At 44.8% G+C, this 16,104-nt stretch overlaps 1 protein-coding gene across 1 annotated transcript in view; it reads right to left on the bottom strand.

The window, feature by feature from the left end:
• Window positions 1-12,066: 12,066 nt before the first annotated feature.
• The window catches only part of LOC131278948 (FERM and PDZ domain-containing protein 2-like), a 59,673-nt gene continuing 55,635 nt past the window's right edge, over window positions 12,067-16,104 (bottom strand). Inside the window, 2 exon segments of the mRNA XM_058299580.1 lie at window positions 12,067-12,148; window positions 14,424-14,690. Of these exon segments, the coding sequence (XP_058155563.1) occupies window positions 12,067-12,148; window positions 14,424-14,690 (349 nt within the window).

Here is a 16,104-nt window from a genome sequence, read left to right as displayed (position 1 = left end):
TGTACTGGCAGCAGGTGCCTTCTTGCCCTCATCATCCTGGCCTTCCCTCAGCTTCCAGGACATCCTTCGGGCAAGCATGTAAGTACCAGGGTTCAATTCCTCCTTAAAGATGGGCAGCGTGTCTTGTGTATCTTTTTCTTCCTCAGGATGCCTAAAATCAAGACTCTGCACCTGCTCACCATTTCATAAACGTGAGCAGAATGAATGAATTGAAATGTTGCAGACATCGTTGTGTCCCTACATAGGTGGCTGCTCCGGGGACACATAGAAGGAAGAATCCCTGCTTGCTACATCAGGAAATTCCCCTTGGTGGGCCCTGAGGTCTCAACCCATCTCTCCCAGGAACTTGGAAATTCCTACTGGACCACCCAATACTCCCAGTGGCCACTGACCTCCAGGGCTCTTCGTGATTTTGTTTCTACCAGTGAAAAATGAAAAGTACTATGAAGTTTAGGACTCTGTCATAGATTTGCACCATTCCTTCGAGGCCTTTGCAAGCCCTTGTGCCTTGTCAGTTACTGGGAGTGCAAGGAGGTGGGCAGACCTAGATTTAGATCTCTGCTCTGCTGCCTAATCCTGGGTGGCCTTGGCAGATTCTTCCCCGGCTTCTGTCTCAGCCTCCCTTTCATAGGTTTGAGTGTCTAATTGAGACAGAGGATGGTGGCACCCCCCCCCCCTTGCAGCCAACGCTTCCCGCCCTCCCCAGGAGATTAACTTCCTACAGGTCTCTAGAGCTGCCCCTCCCTGCACTCACTGGGCTCCTTGCTCCTACCTACCACCGTGTTTCCCTCTGAGCAAAGAACCCTCTGCAGGAGCAGCTCGGTACTGTTGGGGATAAGACCAGATGCCTGGATATTCTCCAGGGGCCTTATTAATGGCCCTCCTGGGGAATTGACAGTGGGGTAATCAATCAAAGCAGCAAACAGCTGGGACACATCCTGTGTCATTAACAAAGGGGCGGAACAATTAGTCGTTTAAAAAGCAATCTCAAAGTGGTCTTGCTCTCTCCTCTGCTCTCCTGCCTTTGGAACCCTATTCTGGCCTTCTTCAGCCCTGCCTGGATCAATTCCACAGTCAAGAACCTAGACAAAATCAGGTTACAACCTCACATAAAAGACTATAAAAATAAATTGTGTGGAAGTCCAATGCCAATAAAAAAATTCCCAGTGGAGGCTGAAAAATATTTTATTGAAAGACCAAATGGACACATAATTACCTCGGTGTGAAGTCTGGGGCCACCTAGTCCCTGAGCCTTGGTGGGTACCCAATAAATATTAATGGCTCATTCCATTAATTGCCAGCTCACCCATTTGCAAAGCTTCAGCCAGTGCATTGCCCTGCACCCATCCCCCATAAGGAGAGAGAATCCTTAGGCTTTGAAGAGAGGGAGCATCTGGGTGGACAGGAAAACCTGGCACACACCCTTGAACATAAATGCCCTGCTTTATTAACTCTAAAATCATGATGTGGCAGAAAGTGGCGTGTAGAAATTGCCGGCTTCTAGAGAGCAGCTGGACTCGGAGCCTTTCAATCCTCCCATGTTACGGCAGCCTGTGCAGAGCCCATGCTTCATAGTGGGAAAACAGGCGTGGCTATTGTATTGCATCTTATTAGCTGGACCTCGTAGGGCCCCTGCAGGAGGCAACTGCTTTGTTTCTTTCCAATAACCATTCAAACTCAATGCACAGATTCATTTTTGCCTAGGCCCTTGTAAATAAAATCTTGGGCATGTCCAGTTACTTTAAGCACTCCAAACAGAAAACTCTGTGTTCTGATCTGATTTGCAGGCTCTTGCCTCCTCCAGGCCTGTTCTGCTTTGGGCAGAAAACAGTCTTGAGAAAGAGGCATCCTCAACCTCTCCCTTTACGCCCAGCTTCACAGCCAGCCGAATGGATCAGCTCAGACACCTCCTCCCCTGGAATCTGGCCTGAGGCCCTCTAGGCTTGGGGGATACTTTGCAGAAAGAGAATCCTGTGGTTTCCCCAGGAATTGCCCTGGGGAAGGGGAAATCTCCAAATGCAACTCTGTTGATTAATGAGGTCCTGACCTTGGCTAGCTGCACACAGCGCCCTCCCTCAGCCCTCGCCCTTCCTGGGTCCACTCCAGGGCTACCAATATGTTTATATATTTCACACCATGAATGAAGGTGCCAAACAGGTGGGTACCTGAAGGCCAGGATGCAGGCAGCGCTTTGTTAGCTAAGCCCTGAACCCTGATGAGTGGGGGAGGAAGGGTCACCTTTGTGTAATTCATCAGCCAAAAGGAGGGTGCCCTTTAGTCATTTTCCCAAAAGCCCCCTCTATGTGAGCAGATATCTCGGCTCACTCACTCTCTGTCCAGGCCCATATCGCCCCTCCATATTTCATGGCGGGTCCTGGCTGCCGCTCCCGTCCAGGTCCCCTTGGACATCCACATCATTGCCCTGGCATGGGTATTGACTCTTCCTCTTTGCCCTCCCACCAGGCAGGTTGTCAGAGCCATCACCTCTCACCTTTGACTTGCTCAGGCACGTGCCAGGCCCCCAGCTCTTGTGCCACCCCAACCCCCGAATTGCAGAACCCCTATGTAAAGCCTTACAAACTTCTTTTTTTTAATGTGGCCAAAGTTGAAGAAAAGCATATGAAGGGGCAGGAGTGAGCACAGCATGACTGTCCTGGGTATTCCAGGACCACCCATGTGGCTGCAGGAGGAAGAGTTCCTCCGGGAATGGTCAAGAGATGGCATTAGAATGGAAAAACTCGGGAAACGGACTTTGGCCCAGTGGTTAGGGCATCCGTCTACCATATGGGAGGTCCACGGTTCAAACCCCGGGCCTCCTTGACCCGTGTGGAGCTGGCCATGCGCAGCGCTGATGCGCGCAAGGAGTGCCGTGTCACGCAAGGGTGTCCCCCGCGTGGGCCCCACGCGCAAGGAGTGCGCCCGTGAGGAGAGCCACCCAGGGTGAAAAGAAAGAGCAGCCTGCCCAGGAATGGCGCCGCCCACACTTCCCGTGCCACTGACGACAACAGAAGCGGACAAAGAAACAAGACGCAGCAAATAGACACCAAGAACAGACAACCAGGGGATGGGGGGGAAATTAAATAAATAAATAAATCTTTTAAAAAAAAAAAAAGAATGGAAAAACTGGGTTGTAGCCAGATCCTGGAGTGTTTTGCATGCCAGTCTAAGAAATTTGAATGTTATGCCAGAGGATTAGGCAAAAAAGCAGAGCACATGGCTTTATGTGCATCCCAGTGTGCTTTGGGGGGCACTGTGGGGGCGGGCACAGTGAAAGAGGAGACTTCTTTGGTATGAGCTAAGCACGGGGAAGAAGCAATGTTTGGAGAGTCTTCCAATCAGTGAAAGAATTTCTCACCTTTTTCTCTAAGTGTCTTCAGTAGAATCTGGATAGCCACTCAGGCCTTTTGTTTGACCAGGTCTTTAAGGAAGCAGGGTGATTGAGTGGAAAGGTCCTGGACTTTATTTCAGAGTAACCACAGTTTTATTTGAGGGGACAATGAATAGTCCCCTCTTTACTGGTGATCTGAGACAAATAATTACCTTCTCTGAATCTCAGTTCGCTCCTCTACAAAAATGACACTAACAACGTTTAAGTCAGAATAAACCAGATTATGCTGCTGTAGAGCGAACAAACCCCCCATCTTAGTGACTCCTCGCAATGCAGGTTTTATTCTTGCTCTCCAGCGTGGGTCAGGGGGCAGCTCTGCTCCATGTTTCCTTTCTCCTTGCTTGTTATGATCCCTGGGCCAGATCACAGAGGGGTGGGGGTGGGTGGGATCTGCACATCTGCACATGCAATTAATGTGCCAGGATGGCATGGAAGTAGCACCCATGGCCTCTTCTCATCACTTTTTGGCCAGAATAAGTCCATGGCCCTGTGCTCAGAATGAAGAAACCAGAAATATTTGGAACACAGCATGAATGACTTCCCTGAATGTCAACTCCTCAAGGCTATGGTGAGGACGAGATCTGGTGAGACACACTAAGTGCCAGGAACCGACCTTGACCTCTATCAGGTTCTGACAGAAATGGAAGCTCATCGAGGAAGAGCACCCCTACCCACAGCTGTAGTTAAGACTCCTAGCTTCTAACTGATAAGAACTTTAGGAAACCTTTTGTCTCCTTGGCCACAGAGGTAGACATAGGTCTTCCATGTGAAAATACTTTCAAAATGATAAAAGGAAATTTGAAAATTCCAGCAAAGAAAATCCTTGGTGGGAAACAGAGATCCAAAAAGATCAGGACTGACAAATGTCTCTGAGTCATAGATACAGAGGGCCCTCAAGGACAGAATTTAGGGAAAGGCGGGTGAAAATCGCTGGTGACAGACAGAAGGCTTTTGGCTGCAAGTGTCAGGCAGTGCTCCTTAAACAGGAGTAGGAGAACTCCCAGAGCCACTGCAGGCAGGGTTCAGGTTGGTTGATTCAGCAGCTCAATTATGTCAACATGGACCCAGATTCTCTCCATCTTTCTGCTTGACCATCCAGTGTGTTGATTTCATTTGTCTTCATCTTCAGGCTGCTTCCTCTTGAGGTCATGGAAAGGCTTTCAGAAACTATCCAGTGGGAGAGATAAGTAATTGCTTTCTGGAAACTTTCTCTAGAGATGCATGGGGAACTTCCTAAAAGCCTCTACAAAGTATCTACACTGTGTATGCGTGTGTGTGTGTGTGTGTGTTGGCTTAAATTTCATCATTTGTTCTGTCCATAGTAAGAGAGATTACCCTTAAAGCAATTGGGTCTTATCCTGGAAGGAAAAATGAGAGATGGATGCTGAATGGACAATGACTAGTCTACTCTGTGTCCACTGATACTAAGCAGGCCTGGTTTTAAGAACTGCTTCAGAGATAGATGGTTTCCAGCACTGATCCTTAGAAGTTTCTTATTAAGGGGATAGTATTACGTAGGACTTGTCAGCAGATTAGGAGTATAAGGAAGAACCAGAGAGCAGACAACTGGGGGGGGGGGGGGGAAGAGGTAGGAAAGGGAGAGAAATAAATTAAAAAATAATAAAAAATTTAAAAAGAACCAACTAGGAGACACCAATCCTCTCACACTTCATTCCTTGTTTGCCCCTCAGCCGTGAAATATGTCCATGTGTACTCACCCTTAAAATCTTCTTCCAAGGCTTCTCCCTTTATGCTAGAGTTTCACAACACAGCCTTCTTTAGGGTTCTTTCCATAGGATCTCTTGTGGGTAAAGTTACACTATATCACTGCTCTGAGACCCTGCAGCTGCATCCCTTGCAATGGCATTCAGGATGAACCCACATTAGCTAAAGTAGCCAGCTAACCCTCTGGGGTAGCTCATTCCAGAAATATCTCAAATTCCAAATGTACAAAACTGATCATCAAATGGGATTTTCTAACACCTCCATTCTCTCTTATATGAAATGAACAATAGTCTCCAAAGTGATTTCACTAATTCTTGTCTCTCCCACACCAAGAATTCATTCACCTCCACAAACCAGACTAATCTTTTTTAAACAGGGTTTGATTATAATGAATTCCAACTCAAAACCCAGAATTCTTGGTTCACAGTCTGTTCCCAGCCCATCTCTCCTGGCTCCTCTCCCATATTCCAGTTCCCAGGCACCCGTATGCTGCATCTTTGCTTGCCTCCTCCACATGCTCAAATGCTAAGCCCTTTAATTTTTACAGCACTCTCTCAGAGGAATACCTTGATCTTGCAGACCCAACCCTTAGGCATGATTACATTTTCCTTCTGGGAAAAATTTCTGTTTTCTATATGCCATCTGTCTTATTGGCCAAGCTGCTATGAAAAATACCATACATTTGGTTGGAGGGGTATGTATTGTCTTGTAGTTTGGGAGGCTAGAAATCCAAAATCCAGGCTTTGGCAAGACCATGCTTTCTCCCCAAAGTCATCAGCGTTCTGGCGCTGGCTTGCACCAATCCTTGGAGTTCCTTAGCTTATTTCCTGCCTCCCCTTGCATAGGGCTTTCTCTCTCCTTATGTCTGCATTTCTGTGTGACCTTCTCTGACTGCTAGCTTCCAGTTTCTTCCTTTTAAATGGCCTCTAGTAATGTGGATTAAGACTCATCCTGGGAAAGTGGATGTGGCTCAACCGATAGAGCGTCTGCCTACCATAGAGGAAGTCCAGGGTTTAAACCCAGGGCCTCCCGGCCCGTGTGGTGAGTTGGCCCATGAGCAGTGCTGCCACGCACAAGGAGTGCTATGCCATGCAGGGGTGTCCCCTGTGCAGGAGAGCCCCATGTGCAAGGAGTGCGCCCTGCAAGGAGAGCCACCCCACACAAAAAAAGCACAGCCTGCCCAGGAGTGACACTACATACATGGAGAGCTGATGCAGCAAGATGATGCAACAAAGAGACACAGATTCCCAGTGCTGCTGAGAATGCAAGCAGACACAGAAGAATACACAGCAAGTGGACACAGAGCAGACAATGGGAGGTAGAGGGGGGAAAGGGGAGAAATAGATAAATAAATAAATAAATCTTAAAAAAAAAGAAGACTCATCCTGATTCAGTTGGCTATACCCTCCAAGAATTCCCATTTACAAAGAGTTTCACAACCTACCACAACATCATTACAGCATTTATTCCATGCATTATAGTAATGTGCTTTTATTTTACCTCCTTCTCTGGAGTGTAAGCCCCTGGAGGGTAATCATCCAAGTTCATCACTATCTGCTTGGTCTTGCCCAGACCCTGCTATACAGTACATGCTCAATGAATGCGTGTCGAGTTGAAAATGGAACAGAAACATTTAAATATGTTCCAATATTTGTCCAATTTTCTTTGTCTCCAGGATTCTTTGACTCTGTAAAGACAAGTCCATTATTCTGCAGCAGACTTACCAGTAGCTAAAGGATGGCGTTGGCTTAGACTTCTGTAATCTATGACCAAAAATGTTTTAAATGCAGTGACACTGCTAACTCTGGAGACAGCCTTTGGGGGGAGCACATGCACCCCAGTTGGCCACTGAAGCTGGCCATGCTCAGTCTTCAAAGGATATGTCACTTTCTGTAAAAACCCACCTGCCAAAATGCAGAGCTGCCACGGCAAGGTTGCCTCTTACAGTATCACAACCAGGACTTGACCTTAATAATGAATCCATCCATCTTGTTCAGATTTCTCCTGTTTTAGTTGTAATTATTTGTATGTGTGTATTTAGCTCTAGACAATTCTATCATGTGATTGGGTACATGTATCAACCACCACAATGAAAACACAAAACATTTCCATCACCACAAGAATCCCTTGCATTGCCCTTTATAACCACACCCACTTCCCTCCCACCTTACTACTCCAACCCCCCACCCTACCCCATTCCACACTTAACCCCTGGCAACCACTAATCTGTTCAGCATTTCTATAACTTTGTCATTTCAAGAATATTAGATAGATGGAATCATACAGTATGTATAACATTTTGGGCTTGCCTTTTTAAATTAAGCAGTCTCTGGAGAGTCATTCAATTTGTTGCATGTATCAGTAGCCTTTTTTTTTTATTTTGAAGTACCACCTCATGATTTGGATGTGCCACAGATGGTTTAGCTATCCACCTGTTGAAGAGCTTCTGGGTTGTTTCCATTTGGGGGCTGTTATGAACAAAGTTGCTCTGAACATTCGTGTACAGGTTTTGTGTAAACATAAACTTTAATTTCTCTGGAATAAATTCCCAAGGTGCGATTGCTGGGTCTTATAGTAATTACATGTTCACTTTTATAAGAAAGTGCCAAACTGTTTTTCAAGGGACTGTACAATTTTACATTCCCACCAGTGGTGTATGAGTGATCCAGTTTTTCCACATACTCATGAGCATTTGATGTCCCTATTTTTTTCCCCATTTCAGCCATTCTGCTAGGTTTATCATATCTCATTGTGGTTTTAGTTTGCATTTCCTTAATGGCTAATGAAGTTGAACAACTTTATATGTGCTTATCTGTAATCTGTATATAATCTTTAGTCAACTATCTGTTTATGTTTTTTGACAATTTTCCAATTGGGTTGTTTGTTCTTTAACTGTTAAGGTTTGAAAGTTCTTTATGTAGTCTAGATAATAATCCTTTGTTGGATTTATGGTTTGCTAATATTGCCTATCTTTCTAACAGTGTCTTACACAGGGCACAAGAGAAATTAATAACCGATTCTTATTATGGATTGTACTTTTGGTATCAAGTCTAAGAACTGTTTGCTTAGCTCCAGATCCCAAAGTTGTTCTCTTATATTTTTTTCCTAAAAGTTTTAGAGTTTTACATTTACATTTAAGTCCATGATCCATTTTGAATTAAATTTTGTATAGGGTGTAAGGTGTAGGTCAATTTTCATTTTTTTTGCCTATGGATGTCCAATTGTTCCAACAGCATTTGTGGAGAAGGCTATTCTTCCTCCATTGATTATCTTTTTTTTAAAAGATTGATTGATTGATTAATTGATTGATTGATTCCTCCCCCCTCCCTCCATTGTCTGCTCTCTGTGTCCATTCACTGTGTGTTCTTCTGTGTCTGCTTATATTCTCATTAGGTGGCTCCAGGAACTGATCCTGGGACCTTCCAGAGTGGGAGAGAGGTGATCATTCTCTTGCACCTCCTCACCTCCCTGGTCGGCTGCATCTCTTATTGTCTCTTCTCTGTGTCTCTTTTTGTTGTGTCATCTTGCTGTGTCAGCTCTCTGCATGGGGCAGCACGTCACATGGGGCAGCTCGCCACACAGGCCAGCTTGCCTTCACCGGGAGGCCCTGGGTTTCAAACCCTGGCCCTTCCATATGGTAGACAGGAGCCCAATTGCTTGAGCCACACCTGCTTCCCCATTGATTAGCTTTTGCACTTGGTCAGTCGTCAGGGCATGAGTCTCTTTCTGGGTCCTCTGTTTTGTTCCACTGAGCTATAAGGCTGTCCCTCTGCAATACCACACTGTTTTGTTTACACAGCTATAGAATAAGTCTTAATATGGGATAGTGTGATTCCTCTCACTTTTTTCTACTTTTTCAAGGTTGTTTTAGCTAGTCTAGATTGTGTGCCTCCTTTCCACATAAATTTTAGAATAAATTTGCCTCTGTCTACAGTAAAACTTTGTTGGGATTTTGATAGGAAGTGCTTTAAACCTATAAATCAATTTGGGGAGGATTGACATCTTTACTGTGTTGAACTGGAAGTCCACTTTTGCTTCACAATTTAATGACAAACATTTGTACATTTGGGCCATCTTGGACAAATGATGTGCTGGTGCATAATAGGAGCTAAAGAAATGATTATGATGGAGAAGGAGGATGGTAGGGGCAGGCGGAGTCTTCAGGAGTCTGGAGCCTGCTTCCTAAATCTGGCCACACATGCAATCATCTGCTGAGCCCTACTGATTCAGAGTCTCCAGGGGTGAGGCCAGGGAATCTGCAATTTTAGCACCCTTGAATGTTGTTTTCCATGTCCAGTTGGATTTGTGAATGCCACACGCAGAGACTGAAAATGGGAGCTTTGTGCAGGCAATGAGCACAGTCCCTCTTTCTGACTCTTCTTCTGACTTTTGTCCTGAAACAAAGCAAAGTGGCAGATGCAATAGAGTCTGATTAAAACAAATACATTCATCCTGAGATATGACTCAAAAATGAGTATTGCCAGGTCTGGGGGTCCTATCCTACAAGCAGGAGGACTAGATTAATTAATTGTGAAACTGCACCCACCCATTTCTTTTCCAAAAGGAAATAAGCAGAGTTCAGCAGAGGGCAAGCAGTTCTAAAATTGTACATACTGTTATCTATTCACTTCATTGCCTACTTGATTAATTACCTAACCTTGAGGTCAATGAAACTGTGTAATGCTGAACCAAAGGAGCTGGCCATGGCCCTAAGAGCATTTGAAACAAGACTGTTCAGATCCTTGGAAAATTCTTTTTCATTAATGGCAGAACCAGCCAAATGACCTCAAAGGCTTTACCATCACAGAGAGAACATGAAAACTAGAAATAAAAACATGTAGAGAAGAATTACAAATTGGATTTTAGAGGAAAAGTGTTTTTGAAATCTCTGCCTTTGTTTGCTGTTGAAATCCTTGTATTTTTCAATATGAAATTTACTATAAAGCAAAAAAGGAATTTTTTTAATAAAGGATTTTTTAACAAAATAAAGAGCATTTTCATAATCCTGTCACTGAAACAGTAGCTGATTTCTATTCCATTTATGAATGTTCTTTCTATTCTTTGAACTTCTTTGTGTGCGTACATGTTCTCCTATTATTGTAATCAGTTAGCATACAATTTTAAGTTATTACATCAAACTCTTTCTAAGTGTGACTTTCTTATAGTTATTATTTGGTTGCATAATATTCTATCATGCTGAAACAGAAGTACCAGAATTGCCTTTAATATTACCATATTGTAAAGCATTTTATTCACTTCCAATTTGTTGTTTTATGGAGAGCACTTTAATGAATATCTTAAAATAAATGAATATTTTATTTTTCTTATTCTGGATATTTAGGATAAATTCTGAAAATTGGCATTATTGGCTTAATGGGCGTAAACATTTTTATGGCTTTTGATACCTTGGAGTACAGCAGCTTCATCATTATCTTACCAACATTGGATAATATTCTTTTTTATTTTGAGAGTATAGTGAACGTAACTTAGTACATTGACTTTTTACCAGAATATTTTCCATGGGTTTGCCTAGCATTTGTATTTTTCTTGTGTACATTATCTATTCAAATTCCTTGTTTGATAAGTTATAATAAATTCCAAGGTTCTCTAAATATAATCTCTATTTACCATCATATAAACATTTTCCCAATTATTCTAGTTTTACATGAATTTTATCATGGTTATTATGTAGAAGTTTGAATATTTTCAATATTGTCAAGTTTGTAGTTCTTCTTTGTTAATGCTTTTTGCCAGAAGCCAAAGGAAATTATCATTCCTCTATAGATCTGATAAAAATTAGATTCTGTTTTCTACCAATTTTCCCCTGGTGGAGTTTTTTATATTTAATCTACCTGTACTTAATTTTAGTAAAATAAGGGGACTACGAATGTCAATCATGTTTTCAGCTATCCCAGCTCTATTCATGAAATCACCGTCCCCCCACCACCCTGTGTGAGAATCTGACTCGGCTGTGTGTCTCCCCATTAGACAGACTCAGGTAAGTAAGTATTCCTTGGTGCTCCCCTCTCTCCCACTGGATCTATTTCTTTTGTGCATTTGCTAACACCACATGGCTTGAGTTTTCCTTTTTGGTGGCAGGTATATGGCCTGATAGCTGGCAATGCTGCATCTGCCACTTCACAATTCCTTTTTTATGAGATAGTCCCATCTGGTTTTTTTCCTTCATATTATCTTTAGGATCAGATTGTTGAATCTCAAGGGAAAATGAGTTTGTAACTCTTTGGGGCTGGATAGGAAGGGCGCAGCCTCTATTACTCCCATTGCTTTGCGCCAAACTCCTTAGCAGATTCCTTCTAAGAAACCAGGCCACTTTGAAAACCACAGAAACCCCTTTGGCCAGTGGGGAACCCAAAAGTACACAGGTTCACGTTGCCACTGTCCCTAGAGAGCAGTAACCAGTGCAGCAGCAAGGCCTCACCCTGCCAGAGTGATCTCGAGGGGTTCTCAAGCCCTTTCCCAAAGGAGCACACCCACCCCTAACACACACACACAGCGCTTTACTTGACATAACCCCAAAACCGAAGACAGGTCACACCTACTCCTCAAAATGAGCCTCAAAGGTGGCAGGCATGATCTTTCTGGCAGTTAGCTCTTTCTTTTTTTAATTAAAAAAAAATTAATTGCTTTTTAAAAAGATAAATAGATCACAAAAAATTTACATTAAAAATAGAAGAGGTTCCCATATACCACCCCCCCACCTTCTCCCACATCAACAACCTCTTTCATCATTGTGGCACATTCATTACATTTGGCAAATACATCTTGGAGCACTGCTGCACCGCATGGATTATAGTTTATATTGCAGTTTACACTCTCCCAAGAACATTCAGTGGGTTATGGCAGGGTATATAATGTCCAGCATCTGTCCCTGCAGTGTCATTCAGGACAACTCCAAGTCCCAAAAATGCCTCTTAACCACTGGCCCAGGTCATTCATCCCAGGCTGCCACAGGCTTCCTTCTTGGAGGCGGAGCCGGTGGATACATCCTCTGGCTCGGTGACATCGGAGGCTCGTCTGCACGATTGCAGTCAGAAGGGTGTCCATGCAGAAGCTCCGGGGTCTGCCTGGCGTGGCTGTCTCCCTCTCCATTTACCTAAAACAGTAAGCAGCTTTGGAAGGGTGGCCCTGCCAGCTGGCCAGCAGCCTTCCCTAAAATGACAGTGTCATGTCCTTCTTCACCCCACTGGATATGGGGCTTTGTAAAGTCTCACGAAAGAAATACACTGTGAAGAAGAAGTAGGACTGGTGCCATTTGGCAGAAAGGCGGTTTGGGTAAATGTGCACACCACACAAATCCACGAGATGACACATTTCAGGAGAAATATAAAAATGCACCCAAAGTAGAATCAAACAGATGTATTGTGAATCCACCTCTCCTTGACATATGAGCTTGGACAAATTAAACTTCCCCACCCAACTTATAAAAGAGGAATAATAACATTCAGAGTTGAAGAGAGGATTAAATTAAATCACTTACAGACACTTCCTATGAAGTCTACTCTCTTAATGTCCATAAGGACCAAACAAAATCATTTGTTTTATAGGTTTAAACCCCTGCTCCTCATTCCATAAGCAGAGGCCTCTCTATATCCTCCAAGACATCTCCTCACTTCCAGGGCAAAAGGGGAATATAAATAACAGAGCTCCCAAACCTTTCAGGAGTTGCTGGACCTCCTGGAGTATTTAAAGGGCTGTATTTTAAAAGCATGCAAGTTAACACTCTAGAAGTGCAGGGACTTCTTGACTTCCCTGAAGGCCACCCCGAGAGCACCCGTGTCACCCATCAGCAGGGCAGGTGACACCTGCTCCCTCTTCTGTGCAGGATAAATGGTAGTGACAGGACTGCCCCCCCCCCCATATCCCATGCACCATTCTCAGCTGAGGGCTACTCAGTCCACCCCAGGTTCTTACTCCCATACCAGAGACAAGTGCTTCTTCCCACCCACGCCACACCCCATGTTAAGGCACAGCACCAGCTGACCAGTTCCTTCATCGACAGGGAAACAAAACAAACTCCAACACAGTAATACCGTTCATCGTCTCGCTGAATTAACTTCCCCCTTTATTAACGATGGAATTAGCTAACATCCTCGAGAGCTTCTTCCGGGTCGGGCAGACCATGAGCCAAACATGTGCTGTGCATTGTCATCTAATCCTCTCAATACCAGCGTGAAGCCAGCTTCGTTCTCTCCCTTTCACAGTCAGTTGACTGAGTCTTAAAGGGTTTAGAAGTCATTGGTCCAAGGTCCCCAGTCTCCAGCAGGAGCCCCTCCAGCCACAAGCCCAGCTCCTATCTGCTCTGTTCTTTGCTGCCCCTTCAAATGCTCTGCCGACCTCCGTGGCATGTGTCATAAGTACTGGCCCTCGTGGCCCCTCGGCTGCTTACATGTGGGCCTCAAAGCCTCACCCACCTTCCGTCTTTTAGTTCTCCAGCCCTGTGCACCCCCAGCCTGGAAGGTAGCCTTGCTCATAGAAGCCACTCCCCATTGGCTCCACACGTCTGTGGATCCACAGTGCATTATTCCCCACGCTGGCAAGTGTCCGACTTCCCCATAAATGAGCAGGGCAGAGTCTTCAAAGCCTCCATGTTGGCCCCTCTATTAACTTGTTGCTTCCTATTTCAGGTAAGAGCCAGCTTTTATGTGCTATTTGAATTTCAATATCCATGGTCCTTATCAGCTTGCCTGCCACTGTCACCTGAGAATCCAGCTTAATCATCTGTGCCCACTGAACTTCCTTTTATACCAGAAGGAAGAAGTAGCTGGAGTATAATGAAATGGAAGGGAATGAAATGTGTTTCAATTATACCTGAATCTTCACACACCAAGGCTCTGGAAAGTTTCCATATGCTTCCTAAAGTGTGTTTCTGTTACAGTTTCTTGAACGTTCAGCATTTTTCAAAATGCTGGCCCTACGTACATTGTCAGCACTTTAAGAGAATGTTGGGTGGCTTATAGTGGCTTGTCAAGAATTTAATTTTCTCTGCTCCCAGTCTGACAGCATTTGCCGCACTTACTCCTCCCACATCTTTATCTACAGGAAGCTGACCCCAACCTGGCAGGCCCCTCTCAGCATCTGGCAACTCTTTCCATTAACAATTCGACTTGACTTTCTAGATTCTGGTCTCTACCCAGCCACTGTGGCTCAACAGGAAGGGCCCAAATTTGCATGATGTCCAGTCTCTCCTCTGAAATAGATCTAACTCAGGGGCAGGCAGGAGCAGACAAAACAAGCACCTGTGCATCCCATGCAGCCAAACAGGAGAGGGACCTGAGAGCATGACACCCACCTGAGGTCACCATCAGCCAGGTCCCCGGGCTCCTCCAGGTCTTCCCATTCACTCTCACTATCATGGAGATCTTCTGAGAGGACTCCCCAAGAGCAGACCTGCAGCAAGGGAATGGTCTCCGAATCTGCCTCCACACATTGGCTGCAGGGGAGCTGGCTCCGAGGTGTAGAGTTGACCCTGAGATGCTCTTCATCCACCATGACAGGAGAAGGGGGTTCATGTGGATGACACAGGTGATCTTCATCATCAACCCTATCCAAGGCAGGACTAGAAAACAGAAACCCATGCCTCTGCCAATGCTGATCAGAAATTCCTCTCACCACTTTTCCCTTATCTTAAGGATGCTCAACATGAGGCATCATGTGAGACCCAATCAGCCAGGATTCATACAGTTCCTGGCAGAGATTGCTCTGGGCACTCAGAAGTGAATAATTACTGTCCCGAGGAGCTTCCAATTTAATGGAAGGAGAGACCAATAAGCAAATGTTACAATTCAGATAGAAAGTGCTATGACAGAGGTGATATAGCACAGAGCATCATGGGAGCTTGAGGCAAAACTTACAGAGCCCAGGCGACCATAGAAGGCTTTCCAGGGGACATGCTATTGAAAGAAGAGAAATGACCCAGCTCTAGGACAGACCCTTCCCATGGTAATCTGAGTTGGTCAGATCCTGGGCAAGTATATTGGCTTCTTTGGGACCTTGATTTTCTCCTCTGAAAAATGAGAAGGTCAAGAGACAGATAGGATTGTTGGACATTCAAAATTAAATAATACGATGCGGCCCTTCCATGGCTCCTGGGACATAAGTTCTCAATAAATGTTGGGTGTTATTAGTAGTAGTATGATTACTGTTTCCACAGAAGAAATCGGGTAGAGAAAGGGCCAAAGAAGGAGGCTGGGAGCAATTCAAGTAGAAAACGTTCAAAGCCCTTTTTTCAAAGAGCAGGTCCTTTTCAGAGCACTGACCAAGTGCTATTTGGAGAGGCAGACAGTCTGAGCAGCCTTTGTCTCAGGGAGAAAACAAGAGGCAGGCCAACAGTGAAGCTCCATGTCTCTGGAGGCAACCAGCAGACAGCAGGGTGGAAGGATAAGTCTTCCCAGGGGCTGCCCTGAGATTACCACGCCGCTTTTAGATTAGAAAAAGCAGTCCATGCAGACAGCAGGGCCTTTTGCACAGCATATCAAACATGTAGAGAAGGCACTTAGAAAATATCTGTGGAGAGTCTGGTTAGAGAGGATGAGAAGGTGAATCTAAGAGAAGAGCACAGAGATTTAGCTTTTTACTCAAGACACTAATCATTGCTTATCTTTGTGATTAAAGTTGTGGTCAAGTTGGCCGGGTTGTAGTGGCTAGTGTTTGCTCAAACACTGGCCTAGTTGTTGGGGTGGAGGTATTTTGTAGTTGGAATTAGCATCTATAATCAGTAGACACGGAATAAAGGAAGTGAAGGAGATCACCATCAGCAATGTGGGTGGGCTCCTCCAATCAGCTGGAGGGCTTAAGACTGGACTTCGAGGCTTTTGCAACAACCAGAATGAACTCTGTCTGAAGAGGATACCCTCCACACCTCCCAGCCCTCCCTATAGGCTAGGACTAAAGACTTCAGCATACTCCAGGAATTGCCCATCTCTAAGCTGTTCTGTGGAATTTGGACTTGGCAGCCCTCACTCAGGTAAGCC

Source organism: Dasypus novemcinctus, chromosome 6 (assembly GCF_030445035.2).
Source record: "Dasypus novemcinctus isolate mDasNov1 chromosome 6, mDasNov1.1.hap2, whole genome shotgun sequence".
Classification (NCBI taxonomy): Eukaryota; Metazoa; Chordata; class Mammalia; order Cingulata; family Dasypodidae; genus Dasypus; species Dasypus novemcinctus.
The sequence above is the reverse complement of the archived record's forward strand: the minus strand, read 5'-3'. Positions and strand labels throughout refer to the sequence as shown.